This window comes from Rosa chinensis, chromosome 3 (genome assembly GCF_002994745.2).
Source record: "Rosa chinensis cultivar Old Blush chromosome 3, RchiOBHm-V2, whole genome shotgun sequence".
NCBI lineage: Eukaryota > Viridiplantae > Streptophyta > Magnoliopsida > Rosales > Rosaceae > Rosa > Rosa chinensis.
The window spans coordinates 25,758,455-25,776,375 of NC_037090.1; the positions used below are offsets into that span (position 1 = coordinate 25,758,455).

Genomic DNA, 17,921 nt, shown 5'->3' on the forward strand with positions numbered 1-17,921 from the left:
GTCTGAGTTCCATCTATCACTGGTAATCCCCTTGGTTAAGTGTTAAGATTTAAGGTTTTTGTTGGATTGGGTATTTAGGTTTCTCGATTAAGTGTTCATCTCACTTTGCCTAGCTAGGTGATTGCATTGGGTAGCAGCACAAGCGATTCAGGCGGAGGCTGTTATCTCTTTAATCCAAAATAGGAAGAGGAAAGTTCAAGGGCAAGCTCACGGGTCACTGCGACTTCACTACAGCAAATTTGGGTTTATACAACGGATTGATATGCAAGGATTGATAAACTCTTCGTCATCCTTCTCCTTTATAGGCTTAAATCCCACTTCATTGCCTCTTAATCCCAGGCCCCAAAACCCAAAACACAAACCCTAATACCGCAGCCCCAAATATCTTCCATCTCAATACGCACTCTAGATCCACTCTTGTTTCTTTAAAGTTTTCGCTTTATCAGTTTATGTTCTCTGTTTGTGGATTTGAAGACTGGGTTAATTGAGGTCTGAGTTAATTTTCCATTTCATGATAGATTGCTCAAGAAGTGGAAGCAATCTTGTTTTGCAAATCCCCAATCCCAGCATGACTCTTAATTAACATTTCACTTTCGCCACTATGGTTTGCCTCCTCTTGGAAAGGTACTTTTTTTTCTTTTGTTTATGTTCGATTTCTTATACTAGTTTTGGTATTTTCTGCATTTTTATTTACATTTGTAGTGGATTTTCAGGGAATTTGAGCTTATTTTCTGTCAAATTTTAGTTTTGAACTATGATTCTATTAAGAATTTTGATGGGTTCCAGCATTAACACAAGTTCCATCTTGAATCTATTTTAATAAGAAGAATGAGTCATAGAGTTGTAGAAAATAGAACTATGTTGATGATGGATTTCAATCGTCTTCAGTTTTACCCTGTTGAATATACATTTTTCCATATTAGTCAAGTTTCTCTCAAAGTATAGTTTTGTTTGCATTTGTTATTTACAGTGTGTACAACATCAACTTCTCTATACATTGGCATTTACATAAGCATTTTGCTTCTACTTACTCTTAATTGAATTCATGGCTGCTAAGCCATTGCTTTCAAAGAATGAGCACGTACTAGTCAAGCAAATACATAGTGTGTAAAGTGTTGGATTAATTAATTTATGTCAACTAGAGAACTAACTATAAAATGGACAATGTTTTGGAAGTAATCAACACACTTTCAGCAAAATGTCTACAAACTCGTGTGGCCGGCAAGAGTCACCAGGCCGGCTCTGATAGTCTTTTAACATATCTTACCTTCAACAAGCTCAGCTATATGGTAACATACTGACATAGTTTATGATGACTTTAAGGCCATTTTTAGTTGTTCATCTTGTTATTTTTTCTTCTTGTATCTGACTTCTTTTATTTTTATTTGCTGCTTATTCTGAAAGGTATAATTATAGTGTTAGTTTTGACTTGCTAGATTTTGATATTTGGAGCAATGACTGAAGATTGAGTTTATTTTATGGGATTTGAGTTAGCTTTTGGTTCATGACAAATACCAAACATGTGGTAGAAATTTTAAGTTGCAAATCCCAGTCTGAGATTGACCCTTCAACATCTCATTCTTACCATCCTTCTTTGTCTCATATCGGAAAGGTATCATCTTTTTTAGGATTCAGTTTCTTTTTTACACTAAATTTGGTTCTTAATCTGTTCTGAATTGTGTCTTTGTTAAGTACTTTAATGAGTTGCAGGTACACAGAAAACTTTTCAGGTTGCAGGGTTTTTGTTTGGAGTACATTTTGTTAACTGGTATCTGATTTTCTTTTCTTCTTTTTTGCATGTTGCCATTGTTTCCATTTGTGTTGGGTCTAATCGAAGTTATTCAACTCTTGGGGATCCCAATTTTGTGGAAAATTACTTTAAGGTACTGACTTAGAAAATCATTTTTTGCTCAAACTTGTGAGTGAACATTGTGTCATCATGTATTTGATGAAATTTTATTGATTCCTTTTGTTTTTAAAGTCAGGGGGTTTTCTCACCAGATTTATTTTTGCAGTCCATGAATTACGAACATACTCTTTCGTTTTGTTTCTTGAATATTAGATTTGTCTCAATTATGCTAATGTGTTCAAACCTTATTCTTAAATACTAACCAACCAAAACTTTAAAGGTACTCCTTGGTTTAAGGGTACCATGAAAATTGCATGAGGGGGTAGTACAAACCTTTTGATTGAGATGGTACTGATGCATTTACTTATATGGTTTGAAAACTTTCCTATATTGAGTTATATATTTAATGGTTTAGATGGATAGTGTTATATAGCTAAATGTTAATATTTACTGTCATTTAGTCATACTGTATTGGAAGTACTTACTTGAAGTCTTTGATCGTGGGTATTAGATTTTGCTCACATGTATTAGGAGAATCCATGATTGGGAGTGCTTGTCATTTGGCCTTTTCTATTTTGTTAAGAAACTGAAAATAAAATAATTTTAACAACTTGCATCATCCTGCTCCAGCCAAAAGTAAAAGCAGTTTCAATGCTGGGAAATCACTTGTTGGAACCACATAGTGGACATCATTATTGTTAGGTCCCCCATCAAATCTTTGATCGTATTCAGCTGTGCTTTGAAATGGTGTCATTCAATGGTCTTTTTGAATTGCGATTAGATTGTGGATTTTGATTTAGCCATAAGTTGCAAAGCTGGGTTTCCAAGTTTTGAAAATAGCCCTTAGAAAAGATGGATTGGTGGAGGAACTTTATGTTGACCTTGCTTTCTAGTTTTAGTACTATTTCAATGTCTTTGTCTTCTTAATTAAAGTTTTTGTGATTGAATTGGGTTGGTGCAGGTTCCCCTTCTTGGTGGAGCATTCTGTGCATGTACTTGGCATCTCTTGAGGTAAGATCATGTTTAGTGCAACAGTAATTGTGGTCACAGAGTCTACAAGGAAATATTTGCCTAGTCTCTTGCTTGCATGATGGCCGATGTCCTCTTGTTCTCTCTTTCTCTAGTGTCTCTTTCTCTCTCTCCCTTTCAAAGATATGACGGCCTTGAAGGCATGTGTGAATTTGTTCTATTAAAGAGACTGTTACTCAACATAGTCATTATGGAAGAGATCAAGAAAAGGCCAATATGGGTGGGCATGGAATAATTGCAGATTTTGCTTTATATGTATCTTTTGTCCTGCTTGTTTTATGCATCACATGCATTACTCGACTCCCTGGCTGGTTGTTTTTATGCATCACATTCTTCCTTATGTATTAGTTATTGTGTGTCTTGGTTTCTTTATGTGAGTTGATGGTGAAACTCAGCAGGGACTACTACTGCAACGTGGATTTCAGTGTTTTGTAATGCTGTGTTTGTGGAAGTATGTGTATATGTTCATTCACTTTGGATTCATTTTTACTGTTTTCTGTCAATTCAGATTATCCACAATGAAAGGCTTATTAGTCAACCCAAAGTGAGATTTGCTATTGGTCATGCATCCTCATCATAGTTCTTCTTCGATCTTCTTCTATTAGTACTAACAAGTACGTGCACTACTCTACTACTACTCTTACTCCATTTCTTTATATCAACTGGTAATATATTTTTTTTTAAATTAACAGTACCATATAATTTATGATTTATATGGTACATATTTTCCTATGTTGATCTCTGTGATGCATTTTAAAACTAGTTTCTGCCCAAAATATTTGAGGTTTGTATTTTATTCTTGCATGTTAATTAATTATATATTCTGGTGGGATCTGGTATCATAAATTTCATATATCGACCTAACTAGCTAATTTGCATAAATGGCTAGCTTGCCTTATATTATAATAATTAAGTTGGTACAAGTTCTTTCTGACATTACCAATTTATCATGCAAATATTTAAAGCTTTTAGCCCAAATTATTGGTCATCCGATATATCTTAACATGTTCTTGTATGCAGGTCTATTTGATACTTGACAAATTCAATCTTGCTGGAGAGCTTCAAGAAACAAACAAGAAGGTGAGATTATTTGATCTACCCTACAATCTTTCCTCATTTATCTTTTTTCAAGTTAAAGATATAAGTGACTTAAATCGTAAATTGACTTTGTCTAAAATGAATTTAGGAATTATGAGAGCATGTAGTGAGATAGAAGAACAAATCTTGTTTACACAGAAAAGGATATTGATGAAGTTCGGGCTGAATGGGCAAAGCATGTTATGAAGTTTGCACAAGTGTAGTGCGCATAAAGAGGGTCTGTGGTATATGCGTAGTTAGGGCAAGCTGTTTTTGTGCATATTGACATTGAATGCATAGCTAGATTATGGAGGGTTTTTTTTTCCTAACTAATATGATCGACTTTTGCCTTTATCGATCATATTTTGACCTCCTAACAGATTACCCAACTTTTAGGATGGATTGATGTAATGTTGAATGAATATTGATGTAGTTTGCTGGCTGATTTAAATGAAATGGCTTTTGACTTGTTATAGTTGGATGTTGTTATTGTGCTTGCTAGTCAACACAGGTTTTTCAATATATGTTGTGGTTACAATACAACTCATACAACATAAATACCCAAAGAAGCTGACGTTGCACCAAACATCAGACAACATAAAGGCCTGGTTATAAGACAACTCATACAACATAAAAACCAAATCAAGCTGACGTTGAACAAAACATCAAACAACAGATATCTGTGGTTATAAGACAACTGAGACAACATAAATAACCAAGAAACTGATACTATAGTTGACATCAAACAACAGAATTTACCAAATATCTGTTGTCTGAAACAACAGAAGACCACAGAAGAAACAAGCCCATCTATATTCCTTATGACAACCAGACAACAGAAAACCACAAAATCCATTGCTCAAAGTTAATTACCACAACAAAACGTACAAACCAATGTTGTTAAAGCAAACTCAGAATGACAGTAACTTTTCAAACTATTGTTTATAGTGTTGTCACTACACCAAAAACTGCATCACACAACGGTGATCACACAACGGAGAACAAATCCTCTGTTGTCTGTTGACAACAATTGAATCATAAAACACATTTAATAAATCTTCGTTGTATAAAGATGCTCAAATTCTAAAACTTCTAGTTAGGAGCTGATGACACAACGGAAAGAAAGATTATCTGTTGTCTGAATGAAAAAAAAAGACCGGCATATTTCCCTCCTACCATTGAGTTAAATTTGGCTCCAAATTGTACCCTAGATGCTATTAAATTGGACAACAGTTTAGTTACTTCCGTTGTAGGAGTATACCTGCAAATCATCATACAATGGTTTTTAATGTTCTGTTGTGTAAGTGAGTAACAAAATTTGGAAATGGCTCCAAAATGACATTCATTCCCCCCCAAAACGAGAAAATTCGGCTGCAATTGTTTGTTATGCTTGCAAGTTCCAACAACAGAATGAACTATTTCTGTTGTGTGAATGAGAAATGACTAGCCTAAGTGCGAAACCTAATATTTTGATTGCAGAGGCAGGAAATTTCCATCTTTCATTCCCTTAGCTATGTAACAAATCAGACAACGTAAACATATCTATACGTTGTCTGTCTGACTTAAAAAAAAAAAGAAAAAAAAAAGCCTATTGCCTTAGGCAACTCAAGGGCACACTTACTGCCTTGGCCATTTTTCATGTCTGAGAGAGAAACCCCGAGCTTTTCTTCACTTCTACTAAAATCTGGAGCTTTTCTTCATCATCTTCTCAAAACACTTAGCCATCACAAATCACCATCTTTCAAAGTTTGGATTTAGATTCTATTCGATTTGGGTTCTACTCGATTAGGGTTCGAGTTGGGTTCAATTTGGGGATTTTTCATTCTGCTGAAATGAAGGATTTGGGTTCTGACCAATTGAGTTGGGTTCTACTCCATTAGGGTATTTCTTCTGCCCCAGAAAGAAGATAAATCTCATTCTTTGCAAGCTCCAGACGGGGTATTTCTTCTCTTCTTCTCTTATTCTCTTCTCTCCCAGAAGCCTCAACTCCTCTTCAAGGCTTCAACATCGTGCCTTGGCTCCGACACCTTCTTCCACCAAATCCAATCACAGCCACCAAACTCTAATCAAAACCTCATAATGCCGTCATCTTCTCTAGTTCTTGAAAGTCTACTCGTCTCTGGCCAAACCCCAACTCAACCCTAAAAAGAATCTCCATCGATGCACCCGGTCGAAGTCTTTGCTCGAATCCGAGACAATCCATGAGCCAAAGACACGCAACACCTGTGAAATCAGTCAAGTTTAGTCAAGTTCAGAACTTGGTCTCATATTTTGTTTCGTTTCCTTAAGGTTTAGATACCCTCTTCTTCTTCTTCTTCTTCTTCTTCTTCTTCTTCTTCTTCTTCTTCTTCTTCTTGCTTTGCATTGGTTTCAAGTAAGATAAGGTAGTCTCAGTTCTGTAGTTGAGCTATTTACTCAGAGAGAAGATAGGAGTCAAGGACAAGAAGCAGAACAAGGAGCTTGCCCAGAGAAATTTGGAGCCTGTTGAAAAGGGTTTATCGCTTTAATCTCTTGCACTTTGATTCAAGTTTTGTTTTTGATTCGTTTTGCTGTTTGAATTGACTTGAATGCTTCTGGGATTATGTAGAATGAAGTTAGTAGAGAAAGGGTTTTGGATTTTAGAACAAAAACCAATACATGAATGTGTGTAATTGATGTCCATTATGTAGTAGACAGAAGACACTTGGATAATTCGGCCTGGAAAGTTGAAGTTTTGCTCTGTAGGCTTATGATGAGAAGAGAATAAAGTATAAAAAAGTTGATATATATTGTGTTGAATTGTTTCTAGATAAAAGTTCAGGACCTTCAGAGATGAGAAAGAGAAAAAGAGAGAAGAAAATAATGGTGATTCGAGAAAAGTTGTTCAGATCTCTATTGAAGGTAAAGTGGAGTTCTAGCTTTGTTAAATGTTAACTTGTTAATTACTTGGTCAGAATTTTGCATTCAAAATGAACTCAGTGCGGTTTGCTCTTGTCATTTCACTAGATAACTCAACCAAAGCGGCCAATGACAAGAAAAAGACAAAGAAACTGAGGAAAGGAAAAGGAAAGAAGGTGAAGAACAATCAGGATTTGGATGATCCCTCTAATACTGATGGTTTTGATTAATTAAATGGTAAGCTTCTTTAGTTGTTCTTGTAGCATAGTAAACTCGCATATAAACCTCATTTATTGTGCAATCTGTTCATGGTGTCCCCTAGTGAACAAAATTTGGTAGTGAATAATGAACATTTTCAAATTTCCTATGCCATTGCCTGTATCTGCTATATTTGGTTTTATATGAAATTTGAGGTTTTGTACTTTTTTTTCTTGTCTTAAGTTATAAAAATAAGGCATGAATGCCATGGGGGTGTCAACAATAAAATCGTTTTCTGCTTTCAACTCAATTAACTCAATTTTATTTTTATTAGACGATGAAGCCGCAGATGATCAGAGCTAATTCAAAGTTCAGGGAGAGACTGCAGGAAGTGCTGAAATGGTGTAAATGAAGATGATTGTAAGAATACTGAACTCAGAAACTATGAAAGAATGTCACTTTGATTTCTTATCCCTGCAAATCAGCAAGTGGTCACTGAATAGGATGTTAAAACCATTTGAAGAGGGAAGTACTAATTGGGAAGAAGGATGAGATATATGGTGGCAGGTTATTAGAGAGTTTGCAGTTGTTTGTTATAAATGATGCGGATGAGTTCAGTGCGGTTTTGAAGCGTGAATCGAATCCGAAGATATTGATCACCACTTGCCGATTTAACTCTTCTGTATGTATTGATCTTTTACTTGTTTTCAATGTCATTTTAGCTTTTGTTGGTTACGAAACTGATATATTTTATGACAAGGTGATTGCCAATGTGTGCTAAGGTTTATGCTTTTTGTTGTTTTGGTGGTTTTCAGAGGGGTCCTGCTTTTATTGAGGAACTACTTTCGGTGATCCCAAATGCGCAGTACTATAAAAGAGACACTTATGACTTGAAAAAGGTACCATTTCTGTCTTTTATATCAATTTGTTTTTCACTTTTTCAATGTAACAAACATGGAGTTCAAACAGTTAATATATGTAATCTTTTTCATTGTTGCAGATTATAGAGTATGCAAATAAAAAGGAATTCACTTCTTTGATTGTTGTTCATACCAATCACCGGGAACCAGGTTGGTCTCTCAGACTTTGCTTCTGATGTCTTTAACTTCTAAATTCTGTGTGAAATGAGATCGTCCCCATATTTTCCCTGTTGTTTTTTATCTGACTTCAACTACTGCAATCATTTTTCAGATGCTCTCCTAATTATTGGCTTACCTAATGGACCTACTGCCCATTTTAAGCTCTCAAAGCTTGTTTTACGGAAGGATATCAAGGTTCGTTGCTATATGTTGCATGTATCAAAACAATACCATCTTTATACTGTTTTGCCACATATTGCGATGAAAAGTTTTTATTTTCTTCAGTTGGTGAAAAGAGGAGTCATTGAGATTAAAAATCTTGAAAGAGTCCAAAAGAATAAAATTCTGCAAAGTATTAATTTTTCATCTCTGGGGAATTAATATAGGGTGTGTTAACTGTCATTTTCTTTCCTTATTCTTTATTTGGCATGCCTGCAGAATCATGGAAATCCAACCAGTCATGAGCTTGAGCTTGTATTAAACAACTTTACAACACGCCTTGGTCATCGTATTGGGAGGTTGCAATCCTTAACTTGTTTGACATGTTCTCACATTATATTAGATGCATTTTGGACTTTTTGGTTCAAATACACCTCATCACACAATGTGGTAATTTCATTTTTTTTTTCCCTGTACAATTAGTTTCAAGTGGTTTCTTATGTAAGGATGGATTACCTTCAAGCTCCTAATGGTAATTTTCTTCTTTCACCTACTTTCTAATACAGTCACTTTTCCCTCAAGAACCAAATTTTAGTGGTCGGCGAGTTGTAACTTTCCACAACCAGCGAGATTTTATATTCTTCCGGCATCATCGGTGTGCCTCCTTTGCTATTTTTAGTTCTTGCAGTGATCCTTTCTTATACTTGTGATCTTATATACTTTCCATTGCCGTAGAGCTTTTTGTTTACTGATGTCATTAATTTCTATGTGTTTAGGTACATTTTTGAAACCAAAGAGACTAAACAGGCTGAAGTAAAGGGCAAAAAGACCAAGGATTCCAAAGCTGACGCTATTACTAAAGCAAAACCATTTGCGCGCCTACAGGTTGGTGTCAATTATTTATTTGTTCCTCTTGCATTTGCTTTCTTGTCTCGATCTGGTTTGGCCTAGGGCCCTGGCTGAATTTCCTCCACCACTTGAAATGTCCTTATGTTTCGTTCTTGGTCCATTTATGTGACATAGGAAGGCAGGGTATTGCCACATTTACCATAGCATGCAGTTTACGTTTATTTCTTTATTCTTTATTGTATCATTTATAAATGTAGATCTTAACGGTCTTTCCTGTCTTAAACACTCAGGAGTGTGGTCCTCGTTTTACCCTTAAATTGATCAGTCTGCAGCACGGGACATTTGATCCTAGAGGTGGGGAGTTTGAGTGGGTTCACAAGGTAATCCACTTATCAGTCAATTCATTTCAGTATATTGGTTTCATATCTTTATCATAAAAAAATATTGAAAGATACCTAACTTGTTAGTCAATTGTTTGCAATTTTCTCTGGGATATATGGTGCAGCTGCTACAACATTTAAATATGCTTTTGATTACAAACCATCCGGCATCAACTGGTACCCTTCACAACTAGAGGCTTATTATTAATTTGTTAATTTGACTTTTTCATGTTAACTGCATACCAGAGATCAATGGAAACTTTGATTGATTGGATTGATAGTGAAGTCAACATGAGCAATACTTATGTACTTTTTCAAACTTATGCTCCTGTGCATTTCAGGTTTGCTCTATCATTTAAGCTACTTAGTCTCGTTAGTAGATTACGATTTTCTTATTTGTCTCATTAATTACATGTGTATAATGTTCAAATGTACCTCTATCTTAGCTGATATAATCACCAGTCTGACTTATCTATCGACATTGAATTATTATGACATGTATTGGTAATTTAGTATTTGATAAGTGATGGGAAACCTTGTGCAGGTTTTTGAATGGTGAAGAAGTAGATATAGAGGAAACAGTTCTTCGCACTCCAATATCCAAATCCTAGAAGAACCAATCAGATTTGTTCTACTCAACACCACAAATAAAAAGGAACATTCCTTCTGGTGCTGCAATATGTGCTAACTTGTGAAGCTTCACAACAAGCTTGGAGGTGATGCAAATAAGAATATAGTGCACAAGATGCTTGGTAAAGTGACACATGAAGGTTTTGTTGAACTGAAAAGATATTATATTAGTTTTTGATTCATGTGTAGCTAGTTACACTATGCCAAAAACTGCATCACACTACACTTTTTAGACAACGAAAAAAAATTTCCGTTGTGTGATCACTGAAACTGCTTCACACAACAGGTTTAATGAGATTTGCGTTGTATAAGGAGGTCGTACATCAATTTTTTTGGGTCCAAGATTATTGTACAACAGTTTTAAGGATTTGTCTGTTGTCTGAATGTAAAAAAAAATTCCCCCTCACCTTGCTCAAATTTGGGTCGAAATTTTGACTCACCTTGCACAACAGTATTGTTGTATATGTTGTATGAGAGTAAGTTGCAAAACAACATACAACGCATTTTTTTGTTTCCGTTGTGCAAGTTTGGAAGAAAATCACATGTACCCCAAAATGTGAGTGAGTAGCCCCAAAAAGGCCAATATTTGAGTGAAATGCTGATACACGATTTAAGCTCCTACAACGGAATGACTTATTTGTGTTGTCTGAATGAGAAATATATGTCCCTAACGTCAAAACTGCTTCTTTGATTGCACATAGGCTGGAATTTTCCCTCCTTGCTCCCTTAACTCAAATTTAACATGTACATGATCAGACAACTTAATTTCATACATGCGTTGTGTGAAAAAGTTTTTTTAAAAAAAAAAAAAAAGCCCGCCTTTAGTTAGGGCCTTAGTGACTTTGTCTCCCCACTCAGCTTGCACAAAGTAACTCTGCCTTCAGGCCCCTCTTCTTGTTCGTGTCTATCTCTTAGAAGCCAACCATTTCCTCTCTCATCTCTCCTCACCTGCAAACCAAAAAGGAAGAAACCCAAAGTTTTGATTCTAAGCAACATCACCACAAAGGTAATTCCCTCTTCTCCTTCTCTAGATTTAGTCTCTTCGCCCCATTCTACCATGTTTTAATTTCCTGATTAGGCTAAAAGGCCTGAAACTCGATCTGACCTAAAAGTTTTCGACTAAAGCTCGCCTCTCTCTCTCTCTCTCTCTCTCTCTCTCTCTCTCTCTCTCTCTCTCTCTCTCTCTCTCTCTCTCTCTCTCTCTCTCTCTCTCTCTCTCTGTGTCTCTCTCAGGAACGGCCGTACGACGCCTTTTCTTTCTTCGACGGTGACGCCGTGATGGATTGACGGTGCGCGGTGAGTCTGGGTTTTTGTTTCTCTTAATTTCTGCTTCGGGGTCTTCGCTCTTCAATCGATTTATGGCTTCCTCTTAATTTCTTCTTCTGGGTATTCAATTTTCAGTCTTCAAGTCTGGGTTTGGCTCGAACTCTACTAGGTGAAGCAGCTTCGATTTCAGTTTTCGACTCAATTTCGGAAACTTCAAGCTTGGTAAGTTGCTGCCATCTTTCTTGCTTCAATTTCTGGGTTCGAATTGCATCTGTTACTTTTGCTATACGCTATACATATGACTGATATGAGATTAAAATTGGATATGTGATCTGTTTTGTCCTTCTGGATTTCTGGGTTCGAATTGCATTTGTCACTTTTTGCCTCTCTGTTTTGACTTTTGACTTGAAAATTTGAAATTTAGTTGCATTTGTTGGTTTCAGCGTTGCTGTTCATATGTTTCTGAACAAAATTAGATTTGTTTAATGGTTTTCGCCTCATAATAATTAGGTCCAAGCTCTGAATTTTTGTTTAATATTGTAAATGCACTACTAGATATTGAGATTTATATAAGTTCTACCTGCAGGTGGTGTGGTTGAAGGTTGAATTATGCAAGCTGCTGGTGGATAAATGATCTGCTGAACTCAAGTTAATAGTTTCTCTCATGTTATAGTTTTTTAATACATGTTCCTTTTTTGTAGTGGTCCTTATTGGCTTATTCTAAATAGCTTTTCATTTTTCAGTATTCTTTTATCACTACAAGAAAATCTGGCATTAGTGACCAAATTGTCAGTGACCACATCAATGTTGGTCACAAATACTATTGAATTAGTGACCACTATTACTAGCTGGTCACTAACACTTTTAGAACTAACTAAATTCATTTACCCACATATTGTTGAATTTTTAATGACGAAAAGTTCAGTATTAGTGACCATTTATGTTGGGTCATTGATGTTTCTAGACTTCATAACATGTGATTTTGGTTTAGTGACCAAAACCTTTCAGCTGAACAAATCCCTCCAATTTTTTCTCTTAAACTGTAGAATAGGCGGGTTCGTTTCAAAATGAACGTAGTTTTATTTTGCAAGCGCGGCATTCAAACGCGCTAAGTCTTACAAATTTATACCAAAAAAAAAAAAAAACACCGAGAGACAGGCCCTCTTTATCTTCATCGTCCTCTCACGAACATAACCTGCCGCCTGATAAATACTCCACACTCCACCCCACCCCTTCACCATTTCTCTCTGCACATTTCCCAATGGCCGAGTCCTCCGCCAAGCACTCTTCAGATTTCGGTAACTGCTGCGACGGCGTCGTTCCGCACATGAACAAGAACCCCCTCAAGTTTCATCTCCAGAAGCTCAGCCTTGAGCTCACTTGCCCTCTCTAGTTCGTATCCGCCTCTCCTCTCTGTCTTCGATTTCATCAGAAACCAACAGATCTTTGATTTTTGTGTTTCCGGCGATCTGAATCTGAGTCTTGATATTTGATTTTGTTGTTGAATTGCAGCCTAGGGTTTTTTAATCGGCCGCTTCCATGCAATCACATCTTCTGCAAGTTCGTCTCTTTCTTCGATTGACATGATTTTCAAAGTTCTGATCTTTTTCTTGCTTTGGGTTTTACTTGCAGCACCTGTGTACCCAATCGGACCAATTTTTGAGCAGAGTGCCCTCTGTGTAATATCCAAGTTCCCCGTCAAGGTATGTGTGTTGATGCCCTTGATTAGGGTTTTATGGTTGGAGATGGTAATTTTCCCTAAAAATTTGATCTTTAGGTCTGAAGTTGTTATCTTGATCTAGGTATAGCTGTAAATGCCTTTGATTAGGTTTCTGGGTGAGAAATAGTAATTTTGCATAAAGCCTATTGTATGAGAAGTGATTTTTATTGTCCTCTGTGCATAGTGTGAAGGGATTTCTAGAAATAGAGCAGCTTGAGCACGGCTTAGTCTACTGGAGTATCATTAAAATGAGATCTAATGATTGACATATAGTAACTAAAAACCTCACTTAATTTCAAAATATAAATAAAATGAATACGAAAGTAGTCAAGATTATTTAGATTTTAGGTAGTATTGTGCGAATATGTATTCAGAAGTCATTACCTAAGATGGCTCTTTGTGTGAGTGAACAAAAGGGGAAGACAAATTCTTTTTTTATGCAAATGGGAAGGGCTGTTTTCAAAATAGAGGTTCTATCCTCAGAGAGTGTGCCTAGACTTTAGCTCTTGGGTTTGCGGGTCTCAAAGCTTGAGATCTAAACCGTAAACCACAAGTGATGTACGAGACCCTTAAAAAGCTTTAAATGATTATTATGTGTTTAGGGTTTTTGATCAAACAGTGTTAGCCGTTAGGTCTTGTTTAATGATACCCAACGGCAACCCGTGTTTATTTCAGGAAACTATAATCCCTAGTCTTACAAATTTATACCCTACAACAAAAAAATACATAATTCCTAGTTCACCGAGACACAGACCCTCTTTATCTTCATCGTCCTCCTCCCTCACTCCTCTTCTCGCGAACATAACCCTCAACCCCTTTGCTTCATCATCCAGTGCTTAAATTTGTAATACTGTTGACCTTGATAGTTACCTTGTATTCACTTTCCAGAGACTTTGGTAACAAGTTGGGCATGTATCTATAATTTTAGTTGCCTACCTTTGTATTAGCTAGTAGCTTTTCTCTTTTCTTCCTCTGTTGTTCTGGAGTTATGACCTATATGTTTTTTTTTTTTTGTTCATTATTTTTTGAACTGACATTGTGCATCTACTTTTCTGGATATTGACTCCCATAATTTGATAGTGTTTTGTTATTTTAGGTTACATGTTTCCAGGTAATTGGTGTTTCTTTTGTTAATTGAAGCTTATATGATTCAGTTGTTCATGTGTGGAATTTGGTTTTGTTTTGTAGCCTGTGCTTTTACTGACCATGATTACTCTTTTGTTATTTGCCTTTTACTGGTCCTGTATCATTTCAATGTGCACGCAGATGGATTTGTTGAGAAGCATCTATATGATTAATAATTTTAAATTCTGACTATTCTTTCAGTTAATCATTTGTAGTTTCTGTTCTTACATTCCTGAAATATACTAACTGACACTGTTTGTTAACTTCCAGTTTCAAGTAAGCTGCGTTTGAAATTCTGAGGGTCAAGGGCTGTATAAGTATCAGACAACCTTTCCAGCTGCGTTTAGTAAAGGTTAGTATAATAATTTAAAGGCTAGTATACAAGGTTAGTATAACATACACAATAGTAAGCTGTATAATTCTGTTAGGTTAGTATACTAACAATGGCCTTTTATAAGTATCAAATTGGTGAAGATATTGTATCTGTTAGGTAAAAAACTTAGTTGCTGAAACTGCAATTGAACTTAGAATGAAATTATCACAGTTCAATTTTTCTGAACTATTGTAATTGTTGTTTACTTTTCTGTGTTCTCCTGATCATGGTAACCATTAAATCCCAAGCATTGCTCATTTCTCCATGCTCAGAAGTTAGGCAAAATTTACAGAACCACAGAGCACAAAATTTACATTATGTTGCTCTACACACGCACACACATATGTGCGCGTGCGCGCGTTTTCTGTAATATTTGAGTGATACTTCAGGAAGAGGATCTTGTTGAAAGGCCGTTCAAGAAGAAACAGATCAGGATCGAGTTTCCTGAATGGGGAAGAAGTGGGAGATTTGCTCCATTTGGAGGTAAGGTGGGTTTACATATTTTGTTCACAAGTAAAAGTGCTACAAGCCATTTTTTTTTCACCTTAAAAAGATCTATTCATCTGCAAATTGTGTGTATTAATTGCAACCATATCTGTGGTCTACCAGGTGTTGTTTAGCAGAGCAAATCTCACAATTGAAAGAGGAGAGAAACTGGCCATTATTGGCCCAAATGGATGTGGCAAGAGTACTTTGCTGAAACTAATAATGGGTTTACAAAAGCCAATAGCAGGTGAAGTTCTGCTTGGGGAGCATAATGTCCTAGCAAACTTTTTTGAGCAAAATCAGGTGTGTACTGCCATTACTATTTGCTACTTTGAAATAACTAATAGCATGGGGTTTCTTCTTAGTAAAAGAGGAACCGGATCTGTAAATTTCCTTGTCAGAATATATTGTTGGTTGACTTAGCTTTTATGGGATACACGTAACATGCTTTGTTCAGAATTTTATGTTCAAAACTACTAATGTTGACTCTGTGTCTAGTTCAGTGATTTTAATTTATATAGGGATCTTTTGTGTTAACTGTAAGTTTTTGAGTCCTAAGCATGGTAATTTTATTTAACCATTCATATGATTCTCAGTGGCATGCCTTCGCTTCTCATGTTTAGGTACAAAAATCTGGCAGTTAGTTAGTTTGGTATGAAAATTTGGCGGGTACAAAAATCTGGCAGAGAAAATATAGTCACTTGACTTAATTTCTCATAACTTTGTTATTATGTTCATGCCTCATTCATCAAAATGATTAAGTAAACCCTTTGATATATTAAATCAATTTCAGTAGGAGAGGAGAGGCAGCAGCCAACCGGATATTGATCAAGTGCGAAATGAGTGGGGGAAGTTTGTTGTCAACACATATGTGCATGAGCCTTGAAGTAGCGCGCTTGTTGCTGGTACAATTTTGATATGGAAAGCATCTTTTTTGTGCTTCTCTGCTGGTACATTATCATGCACCATGTGGCATGTTTTGGAACAATACATATATATGTATCAGCTTTTTGATGTCCCAAGTAGATGGGCATGCACTAGAATGCTTTTCTTATTTGAAATGTTGGCTTCAATGATTAGTGGTTTGCAAAGTTTATATTTGATGGTTGGCAATGTTTATATTTGATGAACTACTGTTCATTTGGTAAATGGACCAAATGAATGTACAATTTAATTCAGGAATGGGATGTTCAAATAATCAGACAACAGAATAGAGATATAATGACAACTGCCCGTTGTCTGAATGGGCAAAATTGGGACAAACACACTGCAATCGTTCATATCACACATCAGTTTTTAACAAATCAATCTCTTCTAATTTATACTCACACAACAGAAGCAATTGAACTCTGTTGTCCAAAAACTAAATCAGACAACAGTTGCAATTGAACTCCGTTGTCCCAAATGTTGATCATACAACATATATAGTCTAAGCACTGAAGTTTGAGGATCAATCAGACAACACAAAAAATAAAAGTATGTTGTCTGATATGCTTAACATACAACAGCTTGAAACCAAGCACTGTTGTCTGAAGGCAGCGCTTCAACTGCTGCGCATGGCATCTGCCAAGCTATCTGTCGAGCCATCACACAACAGTTATAACACATACCCGTTGCCTGTTTGTTTATCAGACAACTGTGTTCCACCGTTGTCTGAATTTTCAACAGACAACGGCTCGCTCTACAACGGTGGCACTCCAAATCAGACAACAGTTTCTGTCTGTCATCTGATAAGGATTTTGGCATAGTGTTAGGAATGCTTTTCTTCTTTTATTGTTGGCTTGAAATTTGGACAATTTTTTTTGGGAAATACTGCCTCTTGCAGTTTTATGTACAGAATGTTAGATATTATGATGGATTGCTTGATAGATATGTTCACTGTTCATTGGGTAAAATGGACCAAATTAATGCACAAATCAATTCAGAGAATGGATGTTTGCAGCAATCATACAACAGATTTTCAGAAATGTCAACCAACGTTGTCTGAACAAAAAAATTCTGGGTATTCACACAACGCATTGATAGCTATCACACAATGGATTTCAATAAGTAACGTCGTCTAGTTTAACTCATTCATAGCTATCACACAACGGATTTCAATAAGTAACGTCGTCTAGTTTTAAGCTCATACAACAGAAAATACTAGAACACAGTTGTCTTACTTTTAATCACACAACAGCTAAACTACAAAACCGTTGTATGAAAATTCAACCCACAACGGCATAAAAGCAAATTCTGTTGTGTGAACTGCTGCGCACAAGTGCTGCGCATGGGTGCGTCCGGCATCTGTCGAGTTCTTGGACAACGGTGTTAAGAAATATACGTCGACTGACTTTGTATCATACAACGGTGAATTCACCGTCGTCTGATTTTTCATCAGACAACATCGAGATAGACGACGGTGAGTCTTCAAATCAGACGACGTTTTTTCACCGTCGTGTGATGCAGTTTTTGGTGTAGTGTGTACATCAACATATATCTATGGTGTGAAACTCAGTCAGACAATAGCACAGCTCAAGAATCTCTTTACTCACACGATTTAATTATGTCGTTTGAATAAAAAAGAAACAATAGAGCATAACAAATTTATGTCGTCCAGAATTGATTCACGCAACAGAAAATAACCAAGATAGATCAAAACTCTATATATTCACACCACAGATTTCTGTCGTGTTAACTAAATACATACGATAGAGTTTTATGATAGAGTTTTATGAATGGATGTTGTCCAGAATCTTTTATAACAACATATTTCTGTCGTTTGATTACATGTTCAACCTCAGAAAGTCATAATTCGGCATATCTCGACACAATCAGACAACAG

General features: G+C 36.1%; 1 protein-coding gene across 1 annotated transcript in view; it reads left to right on the forward strand.

Moving 5' to 3' along the window:
• LOC112194356 (ribosome production factor 1) overlaps nt 1-10,108 on the forward strand; it is a 30,832-nt gene extending 20,724 nt beyond the window's left edge. Inside the window, exons 2-14 of the mRNA XM_040517013.1 lie at nt 2,811-2,860; nt 3,899-3,958; nt 6,889-7,008; nt 7,554-7,712; nt 7,846-7,929; nt 8,031-8,100; nt 8,222-8,304; nt 8,548-8,628; nt 8,826-8,923; nt 9,045-9,153; nt 9,408-9,497; nt 9,744-9,838; nt 10,042-10,108. Of these exons, the coding sequence (XP_040372947.1) occupies nt 2,811-2,860; nt 3,899-3,958; nt 6,889-7,008; nt 7,554-7,712; nt 7,846-7,929; nt 8,031-8,100; nt 8,222-8,304; nt 8,548-8,628; nt 8,826-8,923; nt 9,045-9,153; nt 9,408-9,497; nt 9,744-9,838; nt 10,042-10,108 (1,166 nt within the window). The remainder of the gene's footprint in view (nt 1-2,810; nt 2,861-3,898; nt 3,959-6,888; nt 7,009-7,553; nt 7,713-7,845; nt 7,930-8,030; nt 8,101-8,221; nt 8,305-8,547; nt 8,629-8,825; nt 8,924-9,044; nt 9,154-9,407; nt 9,498-9,743; nt 9,839-10,041) is intronic.
• Nucleotides 10,109-17,921: the final 7,813 nt, after the last annotated feature.